This window comes from Theropithecus gelada, chromosome 7a (assembly GCF_003255815.1).
Source record: "Theropithecus gelada isolate Dixy chromosome 7a, Tgel_1.0, whole genome shotgun sequence".
NCBI lineage: Eukaryota > Metazoa > Chordata > Mammalia > Primates > Cercopithecidae > Theropithecus > Theropithecus gelada.
Window position 1 is genome coordinate 41,188,778 of NC_037674.1, and position 25,170 is coordinate 41,213,947.

Consider the following 25,170-nt stretch of genomic DNA (forward strand, 5'->3'; position numbering starts at 1 on the left):
CTCCCGGGTTCATGCCATTCTCCTGGCTCAGCCTCCCGAGTAGCTGGGACTACAGGCGCCCGCCACCACGCCTGGCTATTTTTTTGTATTTTTAGTAGAGACGGGGTTTCACCATGGTCTCGATCTCCTGACCTTGTGATCCGCCCACCTCAGCCTCCCAAAGTGCTGGGATTACAGGTGTGAGCCACCGTGCCCGGCAAGGATCTAGTTCTTAACTAAGCACTGCATTTGGTTGTCAAGTCTTCTTACTTCACTTTAGACAAGCTTCTCCATTTTTACTTTATTTTCTTAATCTTAATACTTTGTAGATTACAGAATAGGTATTTTGTAGAATATCATTTAATATGTGTTTGGTATTTCCTTGAGATTATATAGGTCATACATTTTTGCAGGAATATTACAGAATTGAGGTTGCATTCTCATTGTAACCTATTAGGGGAACACAATGTTGACTTGTCCCGTTGCAGATGATGTTCATTTTGATAACTTGATTAAAATGGTATTTGCCAGGCTTTTCCACTATAAAGTTACTCTTTTCCCTTTTGTCATTAATATGCATTTTGTGGGGAGGTCATTAATAACTATGTAAGATCCTGCTTCTCATCAGATGACTTTCAATTGATTGATATCTGTATAGACTCATGGTTTCTTATTTTAATCAATGGGCTAATCTGTTACTAACATTTGATGCTCAAATTGTCCTAGATTTGCCTGTGGAAATCCCTTCAAATTGACTTCTGTATACGTATTTTGTTTTAACATGTCTCCATCATTCTTGGAGCAATTCTTGGTTTTCTAGCACAAGATACTTTAGGGCTTATCGGGTATTTAGAAGCCAAAATCTATACATTAGGTGTGCTTATTGCTGTTGGGGTGTGGCTGCTTCCAGGTCCACCTAATGTACAGAGGTAGGAAATATATGTGTGTATACACCCAGACACATATACTTACATCTACATTTATTTCTGTATCTATCATTGAAAACCAATGATACCACACCAAATCTCCAACTCTACACCAACACTACAGGGTTCAATTTAGTTTTCTTCACTTCTGTATTTGTAAATCTTTCGTCTCAATAAGAAACTTTATTACCTTTAATACATTTATTTGATCAATCTCCCCAATATATAACATTCTCCCATCTTTACCACCACCCCTCTCCCATGCAGATGACTTCTTCACCTTAATGTGGTTTTGACAACCCCTTCCAGACCAAATCCTGCACCACCATGCTGACACCTCTCTCATCTAGATGAAACTCTGACATCTCATTTGCTTCCCTTGCTATCCCCGTGAGGATACTCTACCCACCCTGCTCAGACTCTGACACTCCATGTGTGGTCACCTCTGTATGAGTGCTCTTCTCATCCTGTTTAGGTTCTGACATCCTGCAGCAGTCTGCCCCTGAACATGGACACCCTCTTTAAACTGCCTGTCCTCTGATTCTACATGTTAGAACATGCCTCTCCAGGAATACTCTCCTTACCTGGCTTGGGCTCTGACATTCCAGCTAGGCTGTTCCTCTCTCTCCACCCTATTCAGGTTTTGAAACCCCTCTCTGGACTACCCTACCTTCTCTCTCTCCAGCATGAATACCTGCCTTGCTCTGTCCCACCTAATGATATTAGGACTGAACAGAAAGGTTTTATATATAAATTTAAAATTATAGAACTAACGAATTTAAGCTACAAACTCATTCTCAATTGTAGAAATATTCAGGTAAAACATTTATGATACTTTTACACCTACTTTCAGCATGTGATAACCCATCTCTGACAAAAAGGAGAGGTGAAAATTACAGATGTTTAAGTTGGAGGTGCACAGGCTGGCAAAAAATTCCTGGTTTTATAAGTGGGCAGGGAGGGTTAGGGACCTGATTGCTAAAACAAAACTTATGATTTAGTAAAATTCTACAACGTAATTGTAAGAGGTGCATTCTATAATTTCTAGCAGGCTACCAAAACTTGCATTATAAGCAGTCAATGATGAAAATGAAATTAATTTCGATTTCATTAAAAGCTATAAATAGAAACTATAACTCATAACATTTATAACAGTAACACAAAATAAGTTAGGGCACTGTAGATGTACCGTTACTTACTTTATCTACACAATCATCAAAAAATGCCAGGCTTGCATCTTTGTCACTAACAAAAGAACATTCTTCAATGAAGCGAATAAACATCTGTGTTTTGGTCATCATGTTATAGAATTTTTGATGTGACCGGTCCCGGCTTCTTAAGAAAGCTGTTCAACATAAATATATAATGTCAGAATATATAATATCATTCATAGATTCACAGAATATTTGCACTAGAAAGAATCTGAACAACCATGTCATCTATACCTCACACACCACTACCATTTCGCATGTGCTCTGAGAGGGGAAATGACCTGACAAAGAAATAGGAGAACAGTAATAAAGGAACATAAACCCAGATCTCTCAAATCTTCATCCAGAACTGTCTCCATTGTTCTCTCACCATCTTGAATATTATAAACTAGTACATTTGAAAATTGCTCTGTTTTCCCCCAAAAGCTTTGCATATTATATGCACATACTTGCTCTCACATTCCATATAAATATACACTATATATATATATATAATATATATACACATATGGCTTTTTCAAAGCAGCAGTAACATTCCCTCGTACTCATTCATGTTTGTGTCTTACTTATTGAAAACAGAGAAAAGGTTTATTTCCTGATTTCACCTTACTAACTATGCTCAGTTACACTGCACTTGGGCCTTCTTTCAGGCCCAGGAATTCAAGCTCTTTCCAGTCTCAGGGACTGTGTAAACTGTTCTCTCTGCCTAAAACACTCTCCTACTTTACCTTGGTCTGGCTAATTTCTACTCATCTTTCAGATCATGGATCAGATGTTACTTCTTCAGAATAGCCTTCCGTGATATGAGGTTGTGAACTGAAGTTGTTCACTCATTATTTCCAATCGCCTATCCTCTTGACTATAAGCTCTCTGAGAGAAATAACCATGACTCTCATCTTTTACTTTTTTTTTTGGCCATGTCTCTTTTGCATACCACTATTCAGTACCTAGCATTCAGAGGTACTCAATATACACTTATTAAATGAATTTCTCTTTCAAATGTTAAATACTACAAAAGAAAATAAATATGTATTATAAAACTGGTTGTACTCCAGAACTTCCCAACTTTTTTTACTTCATGGCACAGATAGGAAATATTTGTAAATATTTGTAAAGTACCCAATATTTGAAAATATTCGTAAAGTATACTGAAATAAAACAAATGAGGTTATTCAAGCCTGGAGGTGACCATTCCAGGGATTCCTCTGTATCCCCAACACTGCCTACTGCTCTGAAAGCTGAAAGTATCAGTATCTCAACACATATGTGACACACAAATGCAGTCGGTATATGGTTGGGAGGCTCTATACTTATCTTCTGCATATCTGCTAATGGAATTATATCTAATATGCCTGAAAAATAACTAGTCCTATGGAAATGGGTAACCAACAAAGCTGGTATTCACGTTCTCCTCAAAACAGGTATGTATTCTCATAAATATGAGCTATTAACACAGACAGCAAATGAGTCATCACAAAGTTAAGCTCAATGACATGAAAGCTTTGAAACTATGCAATCACTCACCTTGTAGGGCAAAGAGAGAGGCTGCATCTGTGGCTGTCTCAGATGGGGCTTGTGTTATTGGCCTTAAGTATGATCTGTAACCTTTTAAAATAGAGGCCATGAAAAACAAAAATGCCTCTTGGATTTCCAAATCTATCATGTGCAACCTCTTTCCAGAATTAAAATCATAGTCATTCATTGCTAAATCCATTAGTCCATCATCTCTCGGTCTCTGCTGCACTGTGAAGACACAGAGTGTTAGTGTTTTCTCCGAACTCACAAAACACTCATGATGGTACCAGTATAATTTTGTTGCGTTTTCAAAAGGACCCAAGCTACCTCAACTCTTTGTTTACATAACTTAATCACATTTAAACCTTAGCAAAGCCTGCCATAGCATTTTGTAGGCTCCGTTGAGTAAATTTTATCCAAATTAAACACAAAGTTACCTCTGCTTATCTCACTACTATCAGGAAAAAAAAAACGTTCAGGCCAGCCATGGCAGCTCAAGCCTGTAATCCTAGACCAAGGCAGAAGGATCACTTGAGGATAGGAGTTCAAGACTAGCCTGGGCAACATAGAGAGATTCTGTCTCTACAAAAAATTTTTTTACAGTTCATGTTCTAAAATAACTACATATAAGTTAATAATGATTATAACCCAGAAAGCAACAGAATATCAGAAAGCTGCTCAACTATAAATATATGTCAGAATACATATCATTCGTAGGCTCACCGAGTATTGGCATTGTTCAGAAAGAATCTGAACAACCATGTCATCTATACCTCCCACACCACTACCATTTTGCACATGCCCTGAGAATGGAAATGACCTGACATAGAAATAAACAGAATAATAAGAAAGGAACATAAACCCAGATCTCTCAAATCTTCATATAGAAATGTCTCCATTGTTCTCTCACCATTGAAGATTATACATAAACTAGTACATTTGAAAACATGAAAATATTTCTTTCAAAAATTGCTCCCCTTTCCCTCAAAAGCTTGGCACGTTTTGTTTGTTTGTTCTGGTTTGTTTGTTTTTTGAGACAGAGTCTCGGTCTGTCATCCAGGCTGGAGTACAGTGGCACGATCTTGGCTCACTGTAGTCCCCACTCCGGGGCTCCAGAGATTCTCCTGCCTCAGCCTCCTGGGTAGCTGGGATTACAGGTGCCCATTACCATGCCCGGCTAATTTTTGTATTTTTAGTAGAGACAGGGTTTCACCATGCTGGTGAGGCTAGTCTCAAACTCCTGACCTCAGGTGATCCACCCGCCTCGGCCTTCCAAAGTACTGGGATTATAGGCATGAGGCACCATGCCCAGCCACTTTTCATGTTACGTGCACATACTTGCTCTCACACTCTTTCCATATGAATATATATAAAACATATATATTTTATATATTACAGATATGTCTTTTTCAAAGTGGCAGTGACATTCCCTCTTGTATTCATTCATGTTTGTGTCTTTTATATTGAAAACAGACTTTAAAAAAAGGGAAAGAAGAACTATTGCATTTACCCTGTGCAAATTGGGCACAGGGCAAATGCAACAGTTCTTCTTTCCTTTTTTTTTTTTTTTTTTTTTAATACAAGTACCTACAGGAAGAACACACAAGGATTAAAATATAAAAAACAATTCTTCTTCCTGGACAATTCAATGCTAAAGTCATTAGATAGTAAACATGTAGTTTTATAGTAGAGAAGTCTAGTAGACACCACCTTAAGTGATCAAAGTGAATATCTCCATCAATAATGTGACAAAACAAAATAGTGTGCAATATGACATAAGGACGCAATGAGAGAGGCACAGCATCACTTCTGTGATATTCCTGTCAAAGATGCGTGACCTGGGCCAGGTGCAGTGGCTCACATCTGTAATACTAGCATGGAGGCTGAAGTGGGAGGATCACTTGAGCCCAGAAGTTCAAGACCAGCCTGGCAATATGGTGAGATCCCATCTCTACCAAAAAAAAAAAAAATTTTTTTTAATTAACTGGGTGTGGTGGCGTGTGTCTGTAGTCCCAGCTTCTCAGGAGGCTGAGGTGGGAGGATCACTTGAGCCTGGGAGCTCGTGGCTGCCATAAACTGTGATCGCACCACTGCACTCCAGCCTGGGTGACACAGTGAGACATCCTATCTCAAAAAAAAGAAAAAAAGATGGGTGGCCTGTATTTATTATGAGAATGCTCAGATAAACCCACACCATGGACAATTCTACAATGGTAAATATAATCTTCAAAGATGGCAGAGAATCTGAGGAACTGTTCAGGAGGAAAGGCAAATAAAGAGACTTGAAACTACATACAAAACCTGATTTGGAACTGGATCCTTTTGTTATAAAAAGAACATTATCATGGTAACTGGCAAAACCTGAATGTGGTCTGAGGATTAGGATGACAGTAATGCTCGATGTTAATTTCCTGATTTTCATGGTTACATTGTAGTGATGTCAAAGAATGTACTTCGTAGGAAATACATTCTATTCAAATGTCATGAAGCATCTAATGTCAAAGGGTCAGGAAAAAAAGTTTGTTATTACTTCAAAATTTTAAAATATAAGGAACAATTAATCATCTTTGAGAGTTTTTGGAGGAGTTCTTATTATCTAAAAAAGTGAAAATACTGGAAGAATGTAAGGCATTGGAACCAGAAAGCCTACGGTTTTTTTTGTTTTTGTTTTTGTTTTGAGATGGAGTCTCACTCTGTCTTCCAGGCTGGAGTACAGCGGCACAATCTTGGTTCACTGCAATCTCTGCCTTCCAGGTTCAAGCTATTCTCCAGCCTCAGCCTCCCAAGTAGCTGGGACAACAAGAGTGCACCACCACGTCCGGCTAATTTTTGTATTTTTAGTAGAGACGAGGTTTTACTATGTTGGTCAGGCTGGTCTCGAACTCCTGACCTCTGGTGATCCACCTGCCTCGGCCTCCAAAGTGCTGGGATTACAGGTGTGAGCCACTACGCCCAGCCAAGAAAGCCTAGGTTTTAATCCCAGCTTCATCCTTGTTAACTATATGATCTGTGAGAAGCTACTATATGCCTCCTTCAACCTCATTCTCATAGTTGTAACATAAAAGAATGTGTGTGAATGTGCTCTGAAGCTATAAAGCGTTATACAGTTCTTAATTATCAGTATTATTTAAATGTTTGTAGTTTCAACCCTTGAGATTCTGCCTTTCATAAAAGTTGAACGGGCTATTTCATTTACTTTATATATACACACATATTCTCTCTCTCTCTCTCTCTCTCTCTGTCTCTCTCTCTCTCTCTCTCTCTATATATATATATATAAATAATTTGAGTCAGGTCTTGCTCTGTCACCCAGGCTGGAGTGCAGTAGCACGATCGTGGCTCACTGCAGCTTTGACCTCCCAAGCTCAAGTGATCTCCCACTTCAGCTACCCAAGTAGGTGCATTGCCACCATGCCCAGCTAATTTTTGTACTTTTTGTAGAGACAAGGTTTCAGCGCGTTGCCCAGGATGGTCTCAAACTGCTGGACTCAAGCAATCTGCCTGCCTCAGCCTCCCAAAGTGCTGGGATTATAGGCCTGAGTCATCCTGCCCAGCCAATGTTAATAATATTTAAATATTGCTACAATAGCTGTTGGGCTTTTCAGATATTCAAAAGAAATGCAAACACTTTTAGAAAGCAATTAACTAGGTAACAAATAATATTACATGCATGATTTATTTGTTCCATAAGGCAAAATTTTGTTATGTTTTATGTCATTAGTTTAATATCCCAATACTTATGAGCTACTTTGGAATTATCTACTTGTTATCAAGTATACTTTGTAAATATTGTTTTTATCCATGTCTATTTCCAACTACACTATACACTATGATGAATCCTCAAGGGTGTAGGCTACCTCCTATGCTTATGTTCCACCTAATACATAAATGTGAACCTCAAATACTGCATATCACTATTGACCATACTTTATATAATAAGTATTAAGTTATGGATTCTGAATGGGTCATCTGCTATACTACCAAGAAGATTAGATAAAGAAATGAAGGTTTAATTTTCCTTATCAGCAATTCTGGACAGGTGAAGATATATCCTTATATATATCCTTATATATAATAGAAATATTATTATATATAATAGAAATATTCGACATCCTAATCAATTTTCATTTTATTAATTTCTTAATGCTATTCGCAAACTTCGATTTTCAAACTTTAAGATAGGCACACAAAAAAATTAAAAAATGTTTAAAAAGATAAGCACAGCATTAAGATCCACTGAAGGTGAAAAGCTCTTACTCCACTGAAATCATCAGTATTTTCTAATGTAGTTTACATCATTTGTCTTAGATTTTCAAAACTAACTTTCTATTCTATGTATGAAGAAAATAGGCCAGGCACGGTGGCTCATGCCTGTAATCCCAGCACTTTGAGACGTCGAAGAGGGAGAACTGCTTGAGCCCAGGACAACATAATTTGTCTCTATAACAAATTAAAAAATTAACCAGGCGTAATGCCTCATCGTGTCTGCAGTCCCAGCTACTCAGGAGGCTGAAGTGGGAATACTACTTGAGCCCAGGAGGTCAAGGCTGTAGTGGGCCATGTTTGTGCCACTGCACTACAACTTGGATGACAAAGCAAGACTCTGTCTCAAAAGAGAAAAAAAAAAACAATATAAAGGTGGAACCCCACATTTTTTTCATGGTATTTCAGTAATGGTAAAATTAACCACCTTAACATCCTTTTGAATGTTGTTATTCTAAGATGGTTCTATAAAAATTTGGAAGATATAAAATACATATTTTATAAATCTCTCATTCATCTTCTAACAAATTTTGCTTTAATGATCATCTGCCTTTAAAATGGTAAAACCACTTTCTGCTAGTTAAAATAAATATTATTCTTTTATAAGTAAGGCAAAGTAATTGGAGTCCCTTTTTCAGATTAAATTACCTCCTTTAATGAAGTTATCCACTTACATTTTGCCAATTGCTGATGCAAATTATTCAGTGTGTTCATCAGATTTTTACATGGCTTCTTTGGAAGTATCTTCCAGGCTACATTTTTCTTATCACCAATTCTAAGATTAAATAACAACAGGAATATATTTGTTACATGGTCTTTGGGAGGGGGAAGGTATATATCTGTTATATATAAAAATAGGAAAAGATTAAACACATTGAATGAAAAATGAAAAACATACAAAATATTTGCATTAATGAGAGAAAAATCCTATGGGGTAAACTGGCATGTTGAATATTTAAAAATTAATTTGTATGAGGGTAGAACCTTGTATTAAATATAGCTCACAAATTTATATTTATACTGAGTAAATTCCAGTTGCTTTGGAATCTTGCTAATCACCATAAAGCTTAATGTGGTGATCTTTACTCTTAATCTCCACTTAAGTGTGCTTAGACACCTAAATATTAGAAAAATCCTACAAGTTTTTTTTTTTATATACTGTAAGAAAAAGCACTACAAAAACTTTCAGTAAACTCATGATCCACAGAGCTTATCAAAATACTTTGGTATATTTAAATACTTAGTTTCTTAGTTTCCTAAGAGCATAAGTAAGGATCATTTTTGTTTCTTTCAAAAAAGAAATAACCTATAATATTAAATTACTTGAATAAAGTACATTGTGAAATACTTATATAACTATAAAAGAGGATATCTGTTAAAAAATGATAAAGCAGTTTCCCCCTTATCTGTAGTGGATACATTCCAAGACCCCCAGTGAATGCTTGAAATCACAGACAGTTCTGAACCCCATTTTTACTACGTTTTTTCCCAAGCATATATACCTATGATAAAGTTCAATTTATAAATTAGGAATAGTAAGAGATCAATAACAATAATTTATAATAAAATAGAATTATAACAATATACTTTATATAAACGTTATGTGAACGTGGGCTCTCTCTCTCAAAATAACTTACTGTGTTGTACTTACGTACTTTCAGACTGCAGTTGGCCACAGATAACTGAAACCATGGAAAGCCAAACTACGGGTAAGGGAGGAACTATTGTATCTTTGTTTCTGGGACAGGCTCCCATAATCTCCTTTATTATAGCTATTACAACACAGTTGGTCTCTAAACCATACACGGGGTAGGAGTAGAAAAGAGCATGGTGATAAAGCATTGCGAAGCATTTGGACTTAAAGATAGCTTTAATGACTCCACTTAAAAAAAAAAAGAAAAGACAACGTCTCATTCTGTCACCAAGGGTGGAGTGCAGTGGCATGATCACGGCTCACTGCAGTCCCAGGCTCAAGTGGTCCTCCTGCCTCAGCCTCCCAAGCAGCTGAGACTACAGGTGCGCACCCCTATAGCCTGCTAATTTTTATTTTGTAGAGATGAGGTCTTGCTTTGTTGCCCAGGCTGGTCTTGAACTCCACACCTTAAGAAATCCTCCTGGCCTCTGCCTCTCAAAGTGTTAGGATTACAGGCAAGAGGCACTGTGCCCAGATGACTCTACTTTTTATTGAATCAGTTTTTTTATTTCAAAAGCAATGAATATTCATTTTAGAAAACTTGAACAATGTATAGAAAAAGAAAAGAAAAGTAAAACACTCGTATTCTAACCACCACAGAACAACATAACACAGGTGTGTAGTGGAACTTGCTGAACTTTTTATATTCCCTAAACTTCCTACAGAACAAAAAAGGGCAAATATCACTTTGAAAAGTAAACAACAAAAAAAGAGTGGGATAAGAAAGATTAAGCTAAACAAAAATGACTGTCTTAGAATTTGTCCCCTCTATCTTTCTACAAATGAGAATAAAAATAAAGATAGGGCAGAGTCAAACCGCAGATGTCCTGCTGTGAAGGTGTGATTACATTTACAATGTGACCAACAGGATCCTCTGTTATAGTAAGAACGCAATGTAGAAACACTTCTCAAATTATTTTCTTGATGAAACTCAGTAACACAGTTTTCCCACTGTGTCTTACCATTCACTGCATAGTGCCTGTCTTGCTAGACTTAATTACGAGTGTCTTAAAAGAAAGGAGAATACGTGGTTTGCCATTTTATTCCCAGTGCCTAGCAAAAAAGGGCACTCAGGATATGTTTGTGGCGTAAATGAATGAACAACATCTTGGTATCATCTGATCACATCTAATTACTGTTATTGCCATAATTTCCGCCTCTTGTTCTTGATATCTTCGCTCTAAAACTTGGCTGGGTAAGGGCATTTTTTTTTTTTTTTTTTGAGATGGAGTCTTGCTCTGTTGCCCAAGCTGGAGTGCAGTGGCGCGATCTCGGCCTACTACAAGTTCTACCTCTGGGGTTCATGCCATTCTCCTGCCTCAGCCTCCCGAGTAGCTGGGACTACAGGCACCTGCCACCGCCCCCCACTAATGTTTTGTATTTTTAGTAGAGATGGGGTTTCACTGGTTAGCCAGGGCGGTCTCGATCTCCTGACCTCATGATCCGCCTGCTTCGGCCTCCCAAAGTGCTGGGATTACAAGCATGAGCCACTGTGCCCAGCCGTAAGGGAAATTTTTGAAGTACTTGAGTTTGGTCTATGATCATCTTCTTATAAGAAAGATCATCTTATGAGTAAATGTATACTCACGATGATTTCCACTTACAAGATTACTATATTATTTTACGACATACACATATTACATAGTTACCCAATAATTAGTGGCAGAAAGCATTAGTTTTGGAGTCAAACAGTAATGGCTTTAAAACCCAGTTCTGACAGTATAAGCTATGTGCCCTTTGGTAAGCCGCTTAAAAATCTAAGCTTTGGTTTCCCCATTTGTCAGAAGAGTTAACAAGAACCACCTCTGCTGGGCACAGTGGCTCACGCCTATAATCCCAGCATTTTGGGAGGCTGAGGCGGGCGGATCATGAGGTCAGGAGATCGAGACCACCCTGGCTAACACGGTGAAACCCCATCTCTACTAAAAAATACAAACAATTAGCTGGGCATGGTGGTGGGTGCCTGTGGTCCCAGCTACTTGAGAGGCTAAGGCAGGAGAATGGCATAAACCTGGGAGGCGGAGCTTGCAGTGAGCCAAGATTGCGCCACTGCACTCCAGCCTGGGTGACAGAGCGAGACTCTGCTTCCAAAAAAAAAAAGAACTACCTCACAAAGTATGGAGAATCACATGAGATAACTTAGGCTACATATGTAGCTTTACACTTAGTACATATATATTAATTTCTTTCCCTTTCTTCAGAAATTTCTTAATATTTAAAACATAGTCTGTATTATATATACTTAAGACAGACAGGGAAGGGAAAAAGAAACCAAAAATTCCACACTTGGGATTTGTTTTTCTTTCAAATTTCAGGCTGGGGCTTCAGAAATTCTAATTGAAAGAAAGTAGAAAGCTGTCAGTTCGCTAGTCTAGTCCTCCACCCGTTTGGAGGGTGATAATGTCAAGAATTCATGAGCACAAACAACTCATGTTTCTCTGATTCTTTAACTCATTAGTGATCAAAGCAGAAAGAAAAGAGTTCAGACCTCAGCAACCTGAAAGAAAAGAAAAGAAAAGAAAAGAAAGAAAGAAAGAAAGAAAGAAAGAAAGAAAGAAACAGTAAGTAGGAAGACAAAATTCTTCTAATTTTTAAATTTTTTGTATAAATGGGGTCTCTTCTGGCCTCAAGTGATCCTCCTGCCTCAGCCTCCCAAAGTGTGGAGATTACAGGTATGAGTCATCACACTCAGATAAGAAAATTCTTTTAACAAATTAAGAGACATTATAAGGGGGGAAATACAACTTATTACCATAATAAAAACAGTATACACTCTTACCACTGTTAATTTCAATTAAAAAATATTATATCATGTAACATTAAACTGGCAAGGAAAAGTTATATTACTTTAATATTTGAAAGTATTAAACAGTTCTGGTAAAGAATGAAATGTTGATGGTAAAGAACCATTGAATCTATTGATGCCATATGTAAAAGGGCTTTTATGCATAAAATATATTTCATATTTTCTTGGTTAGGCTTTCAATGAATAAAAACTGTTTGACAGTATGCATGCTTTATAAGAGAATATTCATTTTCTGCTAAACTTTTCTAATGGTTTAGGCACTTGAGGTTTCGACATATGACAAGACTGATAACTAATCTAAGGTTTCATAATTAAATCGAAAAGCTTTAGGCTGTCTCAACCCTTCGGGAGGCTGAGGCAGGCAGATCACCTGAGGCCAGGAGTTTGAGACCAGCCTGGCCAACACAGTGAAAACCCATCTCTACTAAGAATACAAAAACTAGCCAGGTGGCGTGCACCTGTAGTCCCAGCTACTTGAGAGGCTGAGGCAGAAGAATCACTTGAACCTGGGAGGAAGAGGTTGCAGTGAGCTGAAATCACGCCACTGCACTTGAGCCTGGGTGACAGAATGAGACATCATCTCAAAAAAATAAAAAATAAAATTTTTTTCAAAAAAAGCTTTAAGATAAAAAGCTCTTACTTAAAAATGGAGAAAAACTGGGTGTGGTGGCTCATGCCTGTAATCCCAATGCTTTGAGAGGCCAAGGGAGGAGGATAACCTGAGGTCAGGAGTTCCAAACCAGCTGGGACAACACTGCAAGACCCCTTCTCTACAAAAAAATTTAAAAAAAAAATTAGCCAGGTATGGCCGGGCACGGTAGCTCACACCTATAATCCCAGCACGTTGGGAGGCTGAGGCAGGTGGATCACAAGGTCAGGAGATCAAGACCATCCTTGCTAACATGGTGAAACCCTGTCTCTACTAAAAATACAAAAAAATTAGCCGGGCGTGGTGGTGGATGCCTGTAGTCCCAGCTACTTGGGAGGCTGAGGCAGGAGAATGGTGTGAACCCAGGAGGCAGAGCTTGCAGTGGGCCGAGATTGCGCCACTGCACTCAAGCCTGGGTGACAAAGCAAGACTCTGTCTCAAAAAAAAAAAAAAAAAAAGTGGCCAGGCCTGGTGGTACACACCTGTAGTCCTAGCTACTTGGGAGGCTGAGGCAAGAGGACTGCTTGATCCCAGAAATTTGGCAGTGAGCTATGATCATGCTACTGCACTCCAGCCTGATTGACAGAGTGAGACCCCATTTCTTTAAAAAAAAGGAGAAAAACCTACTTCACATTTACATATTTAAGTGTAAAAGCTGTACCAGCTTTGGGGCTTTATTAGACTAAATCATAGTTATTATAAGCATGTCCTGTGGGTTCAATGTGGACAGTGCATCAATTTCCTCTTCCCTGAATAGATTAAGTATGGAAAATAAGGGACACAAAACAATGCAGAATTATAAAAAGGCTTTAAAAATAGTTCCAATAGCTATAACTTACATATAATTTCAATGCAAAGAGATGAAAACATAAAATCCTTGCATCCCTAGGGTGTAAAGATAATGAAATTATGTATAATTTTACAGTTATTTTAAAATGTTACAGCATTTATTTTACTATGATTTTTTTTTTTTTTTTTTTTTGAGACGGAGTCTCCCTCTGTCGCCCAGGCCAGAGTGCAGTGGTGCAATCTCAGCTCACTGCAACCTCCGCCTCCCGGGTTCAAGCGATTCTCCTGCCTCAGTCTCCCGAGTAGCTGGAAATACAGGCACCTGCCACCACGTCCAGCTAATTTTTGTATTTTTAGTAGAGACATGGTTTCACCATGTTGGCCAGGCTGGTCTCGAACTCCTGACCTCAAGTGATCCGCCTGCCTTGGCTTCCCAAAGTGCTGGGATTACAGGCGTCAGCCACCATGCCCAGCCTATATTTAAGTATTCTAATCGTATTATAAAAGACTAGAAATAGGATTGAAATATTAAAGAATGGTATTTTAATTCAATTTGTGATTTCACCTATACTCATATCATTAAAGGGAAATAAACCTTTTCTATTTCTAACCTCAATTTCCCTTTGGCTAAATTTCTTTTTCTTTTTCTTTCTTTTTTTTTATTTTTTTGTGAGACGGAGTTTCACTGTTGTTGCCCAGGCTGGAGTGCAGTGGTGTGATCTCAGCTCACCACAACCTCTGCCTCCTGGGTTCAAGCAATTCTCCTGCCTCGGCCTCCCAAGTAGCTGGGATTACAGGCATGCGCCATCACGCTCAGCTAATTTTGTATTTTTAGTAGAGATGGGGTTTCTCTTTGTTGGTCAGGCTGGTCTTGAACTCCTGACCTCAGGTGATCTGATCACCTCGGCCTCCCAAAGTGCTAGGAGTACAGGCGTGAGCCACTGCGCCCAGCTCCCTTTGGCTAAATTTCTAAGCAAGCCTAACATTAAAATGTTTCTTAAATATTGAAAGCCTAAGGATAAAATGTATAGTCTTTCCAATAAAACCTTCTTTAATACTCTAAATCTACTCCACTGATGCATAATAAGGTCTGATTCAAAGATGGTGATTACCCCACATAACAAGGAATACAATATATCTTAAAAGAATCCTCATTAACAATCATAAAATATACAGTTACATACATATGTTACAAAGTTGTAAAATATAGATGTAGAATCACTAAAATGTACTTACTGAGAAATAGTGTTGGTATCTACATCAACACAACTGACATCTGGTGGAGGATCATAGAGATCAAAGTATCTTGAATCAATCCCTACTATGAATGGACATGGTGCACTCAAGACATCTGCTAAAGCCAGTGGGCAGAGAGGAACATACGGGCATGGCCAGTGGAAAGGGAAAATCATCTTGGATAAACAAAAGATAGGAGAGCATTTACCTTTTTGACACTTAAGCATAATTTATCAGCACACACAAAAAACTGTCTTTTAAGTATTACCTAAAGTCTAATGCCTGATAATGAATTAAATAATTGTAACTACAGTTAATGGTCAGGAAATCAAAACTGCTTTCAAAAAAACACAAATTCATTACTCTCTGAATTTTAGTTAAGCATTAAAATGGCTTTAAGTTATATAAATAAACTAAATTTAAACTAAATTGACTGCCAATAAGAAACTGTGATACTCACAGACACTAATGCTTCTGTCACACTAGTAAGCACGGATGGCCGTAGGGAATGGATAAGAATTTTATGTTCTGTTACTGCAAACACCAGTAGTGTCACAGCATTTTCAGGGCCTAAATTCTGGAGTAGTGTTGAAAACTTGCCACCACTGTCAATCCAAACAGAAATATATAATTATAAAATAATGATCCAAACACCTCATTATCTAAAACAATGGGCAAAAGTAGTTGATTAGAGTAGGATTTGTATTATATATGTTGATTAGGGTACAATTTGTATTATATATTCACCATTAAACATGATTGCTGCTATGATGCAGGGAAAACACTGCATCACAAACACACTATGAAAACAATGCAGTTCTGGGAGATTCCAAAATCATTCTTTTGTACTGTATTCAATATGGAAAACGAAAAGTCATCTGCTTCATTTCATGTAAAAAGATTTGTCATGTACATAATGTCCAAATAAAGAATGCAATTTATAAAAGGGATGCTTTGATTGAAAGCAAATCCTTAAATGGAAGTTTTTTGGACATGGTCTATCTTCCACTGTAATTATCAGAAAAACCATATGACTTACAGGCCCACTTCCCTTAAGGTAAATACACATTAAAACTTAATTTTATGAATAATCTTTACTACTGTAATGATAATAGTAATAGGAAATCAAGAGGTACAAAATAATGAGATACACATACAAAACAAGTTAATAATGAAAACAATAAACTTAGGCCTTCTATATAGTAACAAAATACTGAACTGACAAAGTAAATAGTTCAGTAAGCCAGCAAGTATTTTGTTTATATAATGCTAAACAACTAGTTTCACTGGAATAATCTTTTAAATAAAGCAAAACTAGTAACAAAAGCCTCTTGGTGAAATGAAAACATATGTCCACAAAAAAATTGGGGTAAGTTCATAGTAGCCAAAATGTGGAACTATCCCAAATGTCTATCAACTGATAAACAGATAAATAAAACATATATCCATACAATGAAATATTATTCAGCAATAAAAAGTACTGATGCATGAGGCAACATAGACAGACCTTGAAAACATTAAGTCAAAGAAGCCAGACTACATATTGTATGATTCCATTTATATGAAATGTCCAGTATAGACAGATCTACAGCAACGGAATGTAGATTAGTGGTTGACTAGGGCTGGAGAGGGGTATGTGTATGTTAGAGATGGGAGGAGTTAAGGAAGTTAACTGCTGAAGGGTAAAGAGTTTCTTTCTAGGGTGATGAAAATGTTCTAAAATTTATTACAGTGATAGCTGCAGAACTCTGTGAATATAACTATTGAATCATACACTTTAATTGGGTGAATTATATGATATGTGAATTATAACTCAATAAAGCTGTTACCTAAAAAAGTCCTTTACGTAATTTAGAGTAACATACATAGTCTCAGTCATTCTTTCTAGTTTATTTTCAGCTCAAACAAAGGTTAAAACATTTGTCACTCTGCGCTGAGAGCTAGTGATGAAATAATCTGCAATTCTTACAAAATTAATGTCAAAGATGGCAGCTGCTCTCCCTTAGGTATCTGCTGTACAACTTAATCAAACTGTAACCATTTCTCTGATGAAAAAATTACACAGCTAATCAACTTTCAAGAAGGGATACTGTAGAGAAAACATACTTAATAATTTCTCTGAACTTTTAAGGTAAGAAAATACATTGTCCTATTCTACAATTTAGTAATTAGAACCACTTTTTTTTGTTTTGGAAATTAATTGCATTTTAAAAAGAAAAAATTAATTGCATTTGAATGTTCTTCAGAGGTTAAAGTTCAAATTAATTGTTCTCATCATCTACATATATAAATACACCACACACACACACACTTACACAATAGTAGGTACTTGATGATAATAGATACACAAAATACAAAACACTATTATAAAAATTTCCTTTTTTTCGTTAATAACTGCAACCCAAACATTAAGTAAAAGAAATTTAGAGTAGTAGTAGTTCAGTGAGAAGTATTCCCATCAACATTTGAAATTTTAGCTAGGAAAAAGAAAATATTTGAATGTTATGCTAGATTGAGAGAAAAATAAATAGAAATGAGGTTTTACTTGCCTTAGTGGAAGAGGTGAAGACACAGGCTGACTGAGAATTAGATTATCATGTGGTGATAACTGGAAGAAGATTTAAAATAAAGAATTTGAAACATAAAGATGAACTTTAAAACATCACTTTCTGTTAAAAATATTAGAATAATGATTATGCCCATGAAGTTTCACTATATCCATTTACCAGTATCAGAACAATTTATATCACTCACTAAGATCTTAAAAAACAGCTCCTGACCCCTTCCAACTACTAACTCTTCTTACTGTGAATCCTCTTTTCTTCTGTCCTCAGTGGTTTCCCTGATGCCATTTTAACAAATTCACACTGAAAGACTAAATTATTCATTTAATACCAAAATACCAGGGTCAAAAAACCTATGGCCTACATGGCAAATCCATAGATTGCCTGTTTTTGTAAATAAAGTTTTACTGAAATATAGGCATGCTCATTCTTTACATATTACCTAGCTGCTCTTGTGCTGTAACAGCAGAGCTGAATAGTTGTGACAGAGATCAGATGATCAGTAAAGACCAAAATATTTACTATATGACCAATAACCAAAAAAGTTTGTTAACTTCCACCATAAAACAATCTTTTGTGTGTTATTTAAACTGAATGTGCTATGTATTTTCTTACACTAAATACCAGGAAACAAGACAGAAATGACATGTGGATATTCAGACTGAATATAAAGTTCAAAATAATATTTTTTAGATATTTTATCTGTATCAATAATGTAATTACTCTTATCTATGTTTTGAAATTTATGCAAACATAACTTTTCCTTATATCTATTCTAATACATTTAACTTATTATATGATTGCCAAAGGCACAAACTTTCAAATACCTACAACAAATTTAGGGGAAAAAAGTTCCTTTCTGTGTATTCAAAATGTCTACTTCAACCCACTTCTTTAATTCTTGAACGCTTTCTCTAAGAAAAGCAGGAGATGTCTGGGAGGAGTCAATAAAACATTAAGGGCCCAAACTACAACGGGGAATAGTATCTGGTTCTCTCTAAATCTCATTAGGTTATTTTCCTCATTCAAAATTGTTATTCTTATGTTACATTTTGACAGAGCCAATAACAACTCATAGGTCCCCCAATCAAAAACATAAAAACCTCACCTGAACTAAAATCCGTGGTCTCTGAGGAGATGGAAAAGGAACTTTATGCATAAAATGAGAAATATGCCTTGAAAACAAACAAAAATGTAAGTGATTCCAAAGTGAATGCCATATGATATAAAGGTCAACATGTCTCCACAAGTCCAAGTTGAGTCAAAACCCTGTGTACCTATTATTTTGAAATCCCCAATACTATGAAAACAAGTGAACAATAAAAAATCATTCATTCCATTAAAGTTGCTTCTGCTTAAACCCAGTGACTTTTCACATTAATAGGTATTCACTTCAACATTTGTTATCACTGTCTTAAAAGTCTGTTTAACTTTTACCTAGATAATATGTGACATATCAGTGATGTGGAAATTACCCAAAAAGTAAATTCTTACATTTACAATATGCTTTTTAGTGAATTGCTCATATTTTATATACAACAAACACTTAAGGTGCTCCAGAAAAAAATGAAACCGTTTAATAGCTTCTAAAAAATGAACAGTATTCTTTCTATTAACAATACGTTAAAAATTATATTAATGATTTTGTAGGGTTTTTTCCCCCCAGAATAAGACAGATAAAAAGCTAGATCTATGGATTTTGTTTTTAACACTATGGAACAGAAAAAAAGCGACCACAGTGAAAAATCTTTCCTGGGGGAGAATAAGCTATTTTATTTCTGAATTATTTTTTAAATTTTTGTTCCAGTCTGAATGTTTGTATTTTTTTTTAAAACATTATTTCAAAATCATCTTGGTTTCAGAACAAAGAAAATTTCAACTAGATAGACAATACTAGAAATTTATTAATTTACAAATATGTTTTGCCTGTTTACTATATAAAAACACACCAACAGACATGATAGGATATGTATAAAAGGCATAAAGCCACCAATGTCTACCATTAAAGTACTCATAATCTAAACAAACATTAAGCGGGGAATGAATACCACAGCATATACATCTGCTTGAATTATGAAGTAGTTAGAACAGCAGAAAACAAAGTGTGATCCACAAACCCCTAAAGATATTCAAGATCCATTCAGGGAAGATCTGCAAGGTCACAACTATTTTTATAATAACAATATGATGTTGGCCAAGTGTGGTAATCCCAGCACTTTGAGGGGCTGAGGCGGGTGAACTGATTGAGCCTAAGAGTTTAAGACCAGCCTAGGCAACGTGGTGAAACACTGTCTCTACAAAAAATACAAAAATGAGCCAGGCATGGTGGCATGCGCCTGTAGTCCCAGCTACTTGGAGGGGCTGAGGTGGGAGGACGGCTTGAGCCCAGGAAGTCCAGGCTGCAGTGAGCCATGATCATGCCACTGCTCTCCAGCCTGGGCAACAGAGTGAGACGCTGATTCATAAACAAAAACAGGCAAGGCGCGATGGCTTACACCTGTAATCTCAGCACTTTGGGAGGTCAAGGTGGGCAGATCACTTGAGGTCAGGAGTTTGAGACCAGCCTGGCCAACATGGTAAAACCCTGTCTCTAACAAAAATACAAAAATTAGCCAGATGTGGTGGTGCATGTCTGTAATTCCAGCTACTCAGGAGACTGAGGCATGAGAATCACTTGAGCCCAACAGGCAGAGGTTGCAGTGAGCTGAGATCACATCACTGTACTCCAGCCTAGGTGACAGAACAAGACTCTGTGTCAAAAAACAAAAAGAAAAAGAAAAAAACAAGCAAACAAAAAATTATATGATGTCATTTGCTTTTTGCACAATGTTGACATTTGCCCTGACAGTGCAAGAGCATTGTGGGTAAAACTGCTGGTGACTTACTATGAATCAAGGCAGTGGCACCAAAATGTACTAGTAGTTGCTATATTCTTTACTACTATACACTTGCAGTAAGAGTGTCAACATTAGCAGTAAATATTACTAATTGTATTAAGTTTTGGCTGTAGTGTACATTTTTAAAATTCTGTATGATGAAAGGGAAACTACACATAAAGAACTTCTGTTGTATACAGAAGTACAATGGTTGTCTTGATTTTGGAAATGCACTTGTACAACTAAGTTGTGAGTGAACTTGCTGGTTTTCTCCCACAGAGTGCAATTTTTGTTTGAAAGATGACTGACAGGCCAGGTGCGGTGGCTCACACCTGTAATCCCAGCACTCTGGGAGGCCAAGGCAGGTGTTTCACCTGAGGTCAGAAGTTCGAGACCAGCCTGAGCAACATGGCAAAACCCCATCTCTACCAAAAATACAAAATTAGACAGGTGTGGTGGCACACACCTGTAATCCCAGCTACTGGCAGTATTTGCCAATAATTAAATACAAACTTTCAAGTGGAAATTAGAATTCTGCACCATGAGCTTCCTAATGCTCAAAAACTTTTCTAAGATAGGTGGTGATATTAACAAATGTGATTTTTTAATATTAATAATAACATGTGTCTACATTTGGAAGATGTGCTTAACTTGGCAAATCAGCATTTTCCAAATGACCAATGCACAATGCTACAAAATAATGCATAACTGGAAGTTCCCCCAAAGAGTCAAACAGACCGACAGATTTTTTTTTTTTTTCTTTTTTTTTGGAGACAGAGTTTCGCTCTGTCGCCCAGGCTGGAGTGCAGTGGCATGATCTTGGCTCACTGCAACCTCTGCCTCCCGGGTTTAAGCAATTCTCCTTGCCTCAGCCTCCAGAGTAGATGGGACTACAGGCACCAGCAACCACGGTTGGTTTTTGTATTTCTTTTTTTTTAGTAGAGACAGGGTTTCACCATGTTGGCCAGGCTGGTCTTGAACTCCTGACCTCCTGCCTCAGCCTTCCAGAGTGTTGGGATTACAGGTGTGAGCCACCACACCTGGCCAGACCAATAGATTTTAATGTAACTGACAAAGTTCACTACTACAGTTTTAGATTGCAAATAACTTGTAAGAAACCAACATTTGTCAAGCTTGGTGCAGCGTCAAAAAAAAAGAATATGCAAAACTTTCTGAAAATATTATTCAAAATCCCTCCCTTTTCTATCTACATATCTGTGGGAGGCCAGGCTTTCTTTGTATATTTCAACCAAAACAACTACTGCAACAGATTGAATGCAGAACCATATATGGAAGCCCGGCTATGTTCAATTAAGCTAGACATTAGAGATTTGCAAAAATGTAAAACAATGCCCTTCTGCTCACTAAAGTTTTTTTAGTTTTGGAAAAGTTATTTTTCAAAAAAGACATTTATATTAACATGTAATGGGTTTGTTATCTTTAAAATAAATAGACCTGGCGATTCCATTACTGGGCATATTGCCAAAGAAAAAAAATGCATTCATCTAATTTTTCCTTTACATTCATTATATGTAAATACGGTAAGGAATTTTTTTTTTTTTTTTGAGACAGGGTCTCCCTCTGTCACCCAGGCTGGAGTGCAGTGGCATGATCATGGCTTACTGCAATCTCCGTTTCCCAGGTTCAAGTGATTCTCATGCCTTGGCCTCCCAAGCAGCTGGGACTACAGGCATGGGCCATGTCCAACTAATTTCTGTAGTTTTGTAGAGACAGGGTTTTGCCATGTTGCTCAGGCTGGTCTTAAACTACTGGACTCAAGCAATCTGCCTGCCTTGGCTTCCCAAAGTGCTGAGATTATGGGTATGAGCTATTGCACCCAGCCCCAGTAAGAAACATTTTTAAAGGTTCATAATAAATTTAAAGTATATGTAAAATAAGAATTTAAAAATTAGTAAAAAATTTTCAGCATTTGTCCAGATTAGGATCTCTAAACTTTACAAGAGCATTAAAAAAAAAAACATTAATTTCATCTCATTGGAGACAAAATTATTTTAAATAACAAGACCACAAACACACAATGGAGAAATATTACCTGACTGAAATAAACCATTTTTTTCAAATAACTCTTGAGAAATCTAGTATCCATATAAAATTTACCCAGTTGCCAACACAAATTTTCCACATAATGGAAAGATCTGTCAAATGTTGAACCAAGAACACTTAACTTACTTCTCAATTGGAAGGACATGAGGCCCAGAGATGGAATAACGATACAGAAAAGTCAGAAACTTCCTGAATGCATCAAAAAAAGGCCAGTGAGAAAGAAGACAGATGCATTTGTTAGTATGAATTGTTTTGGAACTATCAGACTTCCCATCTGCTGATGTTAAACCCAAAAGAAGTCTCTGTTTTTCTGTGAGATTCTCCTCAGAGTATGGTTCATAAAACTGAATAGCAGCACCATAAACCTGCAAAACAAGTAATATATCCAGTAAATATACTTTGTATCATATATCCAAATGACATCATCAGTTAAATATTTAATAAATGCTTGCTATGAGCCAGGTGAGAGGCCAGGTATTAGGAACACAGTGATGAAGAGACACCCCTCCTGCTTTCTTGATGTATCTAAGAACTATATAATGCTATTCTCATGTCTCTTTACTATTGAAAGAAAAGGTTATTTTGATTAAATTTATTTGTTTTATAAAGAGTGGAAGCAATTTTATCAATATTCTCTAGAAGAAAATGATTGAAAATTAATTACTTGGTAGAAAGTGAGATGAAAATTTAGATAAGGAAATACAAATTCCAGCGTTGGGCAATTCATTGAATTTCTCGTGACATCAATTTTCCTATCCATAAAATGAGGACGTTAGACTTGATAATTTCTAAGGCCCCTGCCAACTATCATGTCTATAATTCTAAACTGCATTATATATTTAATAATGTTACTTTCAAAGCTTCTTTATCACAGAAAGTGAACCAATGAAGGATCGTCATTTGATGATGAAAAAATGTTTCACTACAATCACAAAAAAGCATTTAGGTGGATGGGACTGAATAAAAATTCTCTTTTCCTGTCCCTGGATACAGTTATTTTAATCAAGTGGAAAAGTATGCATAATGCATTCAATTTAATCAGTTTTTCCCCTACTATTCTTTGCATTATAGAAAACTTGAAGATGTACAAGAAATTTGCAGATACAAATTGTCAAACACATACCTTTTCAGCTGAGGCTCCAGTTAAAACAAATGTAGAAAATACAGGGAGAGGGTATTTGCTATTTGATGGCCAACATTCAATGGTTGCACCCATTGGTAAACAAAATAGAGGAACGGATTCTGGTAGTGAGAATGACTCATAATCTTCTTGAGGATATCTACAAATTAGGCCTATAAAAACAACAATAAATATTAAGTCATCATCTCTTGAATTTAGGTACTTATTAGTTCAATGATGATAAAATGCTTTGTTATTTCACACATTTGGAATGCCAAAGCATGACATGTATGTAATGACAGTGAATACTTTGGTAGGATTCATAGAGATTTTAATCCTTGAACATTATAACTATTAACTAACTGCTTAATATTTATCAAGCTTCACCCATAAAGGCTATGTTAAAGCTAACAAGAAAAAGATATCCTACAGAAATGCACAAACATAGTCCTAAAAATTCAGTTTGTGGCCACACTACCTTAGAAAGCATACTAAGTTTTGGAAATTTTCAATATGGTTTATTTTCATCTATCTACTTCATCAGCTCTCAATAACTTTCCCTCAGGGGTGCTTTTACACATTAAAATTCATATCCCATAGGAGTATATGTTAACTTCTAGCACAAATACAGGAAAATTACTCATAAAAATAGAAGAGTCACATATTTACAATGTCTTAGCAATAGTACCAACTCAAGCTCAGCTTCTAAATAACACCAGATTATATGAAGATAGAGTTTTAAGTTGCCTATGATTTCACATTAGGAAAACGGTCCAGGCATCTTCCACTGAATACATTCCAGGAAGAACCTTGTACCTCATTTTGTGGAACTAGAAACAGAAAATAGGTTCCCTGGCCATAAAGCCCTTAAAGTCAAGTAGATATTATCACTAGACAGCTACAAAGACAAAAAGATAAACTGGGGGAATGTAAGTGGTTGTTGCTTCTGCCACTAATATTTCTGTGACTTTGGACAAATGACATACTACAGGAGTATGGTTTTCTCATCTATAAAATGAGATGAAGTAGATAAACTAAGGTCCAAGGCAGTTCTAAAATCATTTAATTACATGCTAGCCAGCAAGTAGGTCCCATGAGAATCCATAGTTAACTCTGTACTACTCTCTCAGGTCATGAGGTAATAATAAAGTCATAAAGTAAGTACAGAAATAGTGATGAAGGCTGGCTGGGCACAGTGGCTCACACCTGTAATCCTAGTACTTTGGGAGGCTGAGGCGGGCAGATTGCCTGAACTCAGGAGTTTGAGACCAGCCTGGGTAACACGGTGAAACCCTATCTCTACTAAAATACAAAAAATTAGCCAGGCATGGCGGCATGCGCCTGTAGTCCCAGCTACTTGGGATGAGGCAGTCGAATTGCTTGAACCAGGGAGGCGGAGGTTGCAGTGAGCCAAGATCATGCCATTGCACTCCAGCCTTTCAATGGTTGCATCCATTGGTAAACAAAATAGAGGAATGG

The 25,170-nt window shown here is 36.8% G+C and overlaps 1 protein-coding gene across 2 annotated transcripts in view; it reads right to left on the reverse strand.

Moving 5' to 3' along the window:
- DENND4A (DENN domain containing 4A) overlaps positions 1-25,170 on the reverse strand; it is a 130,130-nt gene that overhangs the window by 52,757 nt on the left and 52,203 nt on the right. For both annotated transcript variants that reach the window (XM_025390372.1, XM_025390373.1), the window contains exons 6-14: positions 23,695-23,864; positions 22,698-22,936; positions 18,740-18,806; positions 17,617-17,675; positions 15,528-15,672; positions 15,068-15,243; positions 8,569-8,669; positions 3,641-3,859; positions 2,105-2,250 (exon numbers count right to left, since the gene is read on the reverse strand). In XM_025390372.1, coding sequence (XP_025246157.1) covers positions 2,105-2,250; positions 3,641-3,859; positions 8,569-8,669; positions 15,068-15,243; positions 15,528-15,672; positions 17,617-17,675; positions 18,740-18,806; positions 22,698-22,936; positions 23,695-23,864 — 1,322 coding nt within the window. The remainder of the gene's footprint in view (positions 1-2,104; positions 2,251-3,640; positions 3,860-8,568; positions 8,670-15,067; positions 15,244-15,527; positions 15,673-17,616; positions 17,676-18,739; positions 18,807-22,697; positions 22,937-23,694; positions 23,865-25,170) is intronic.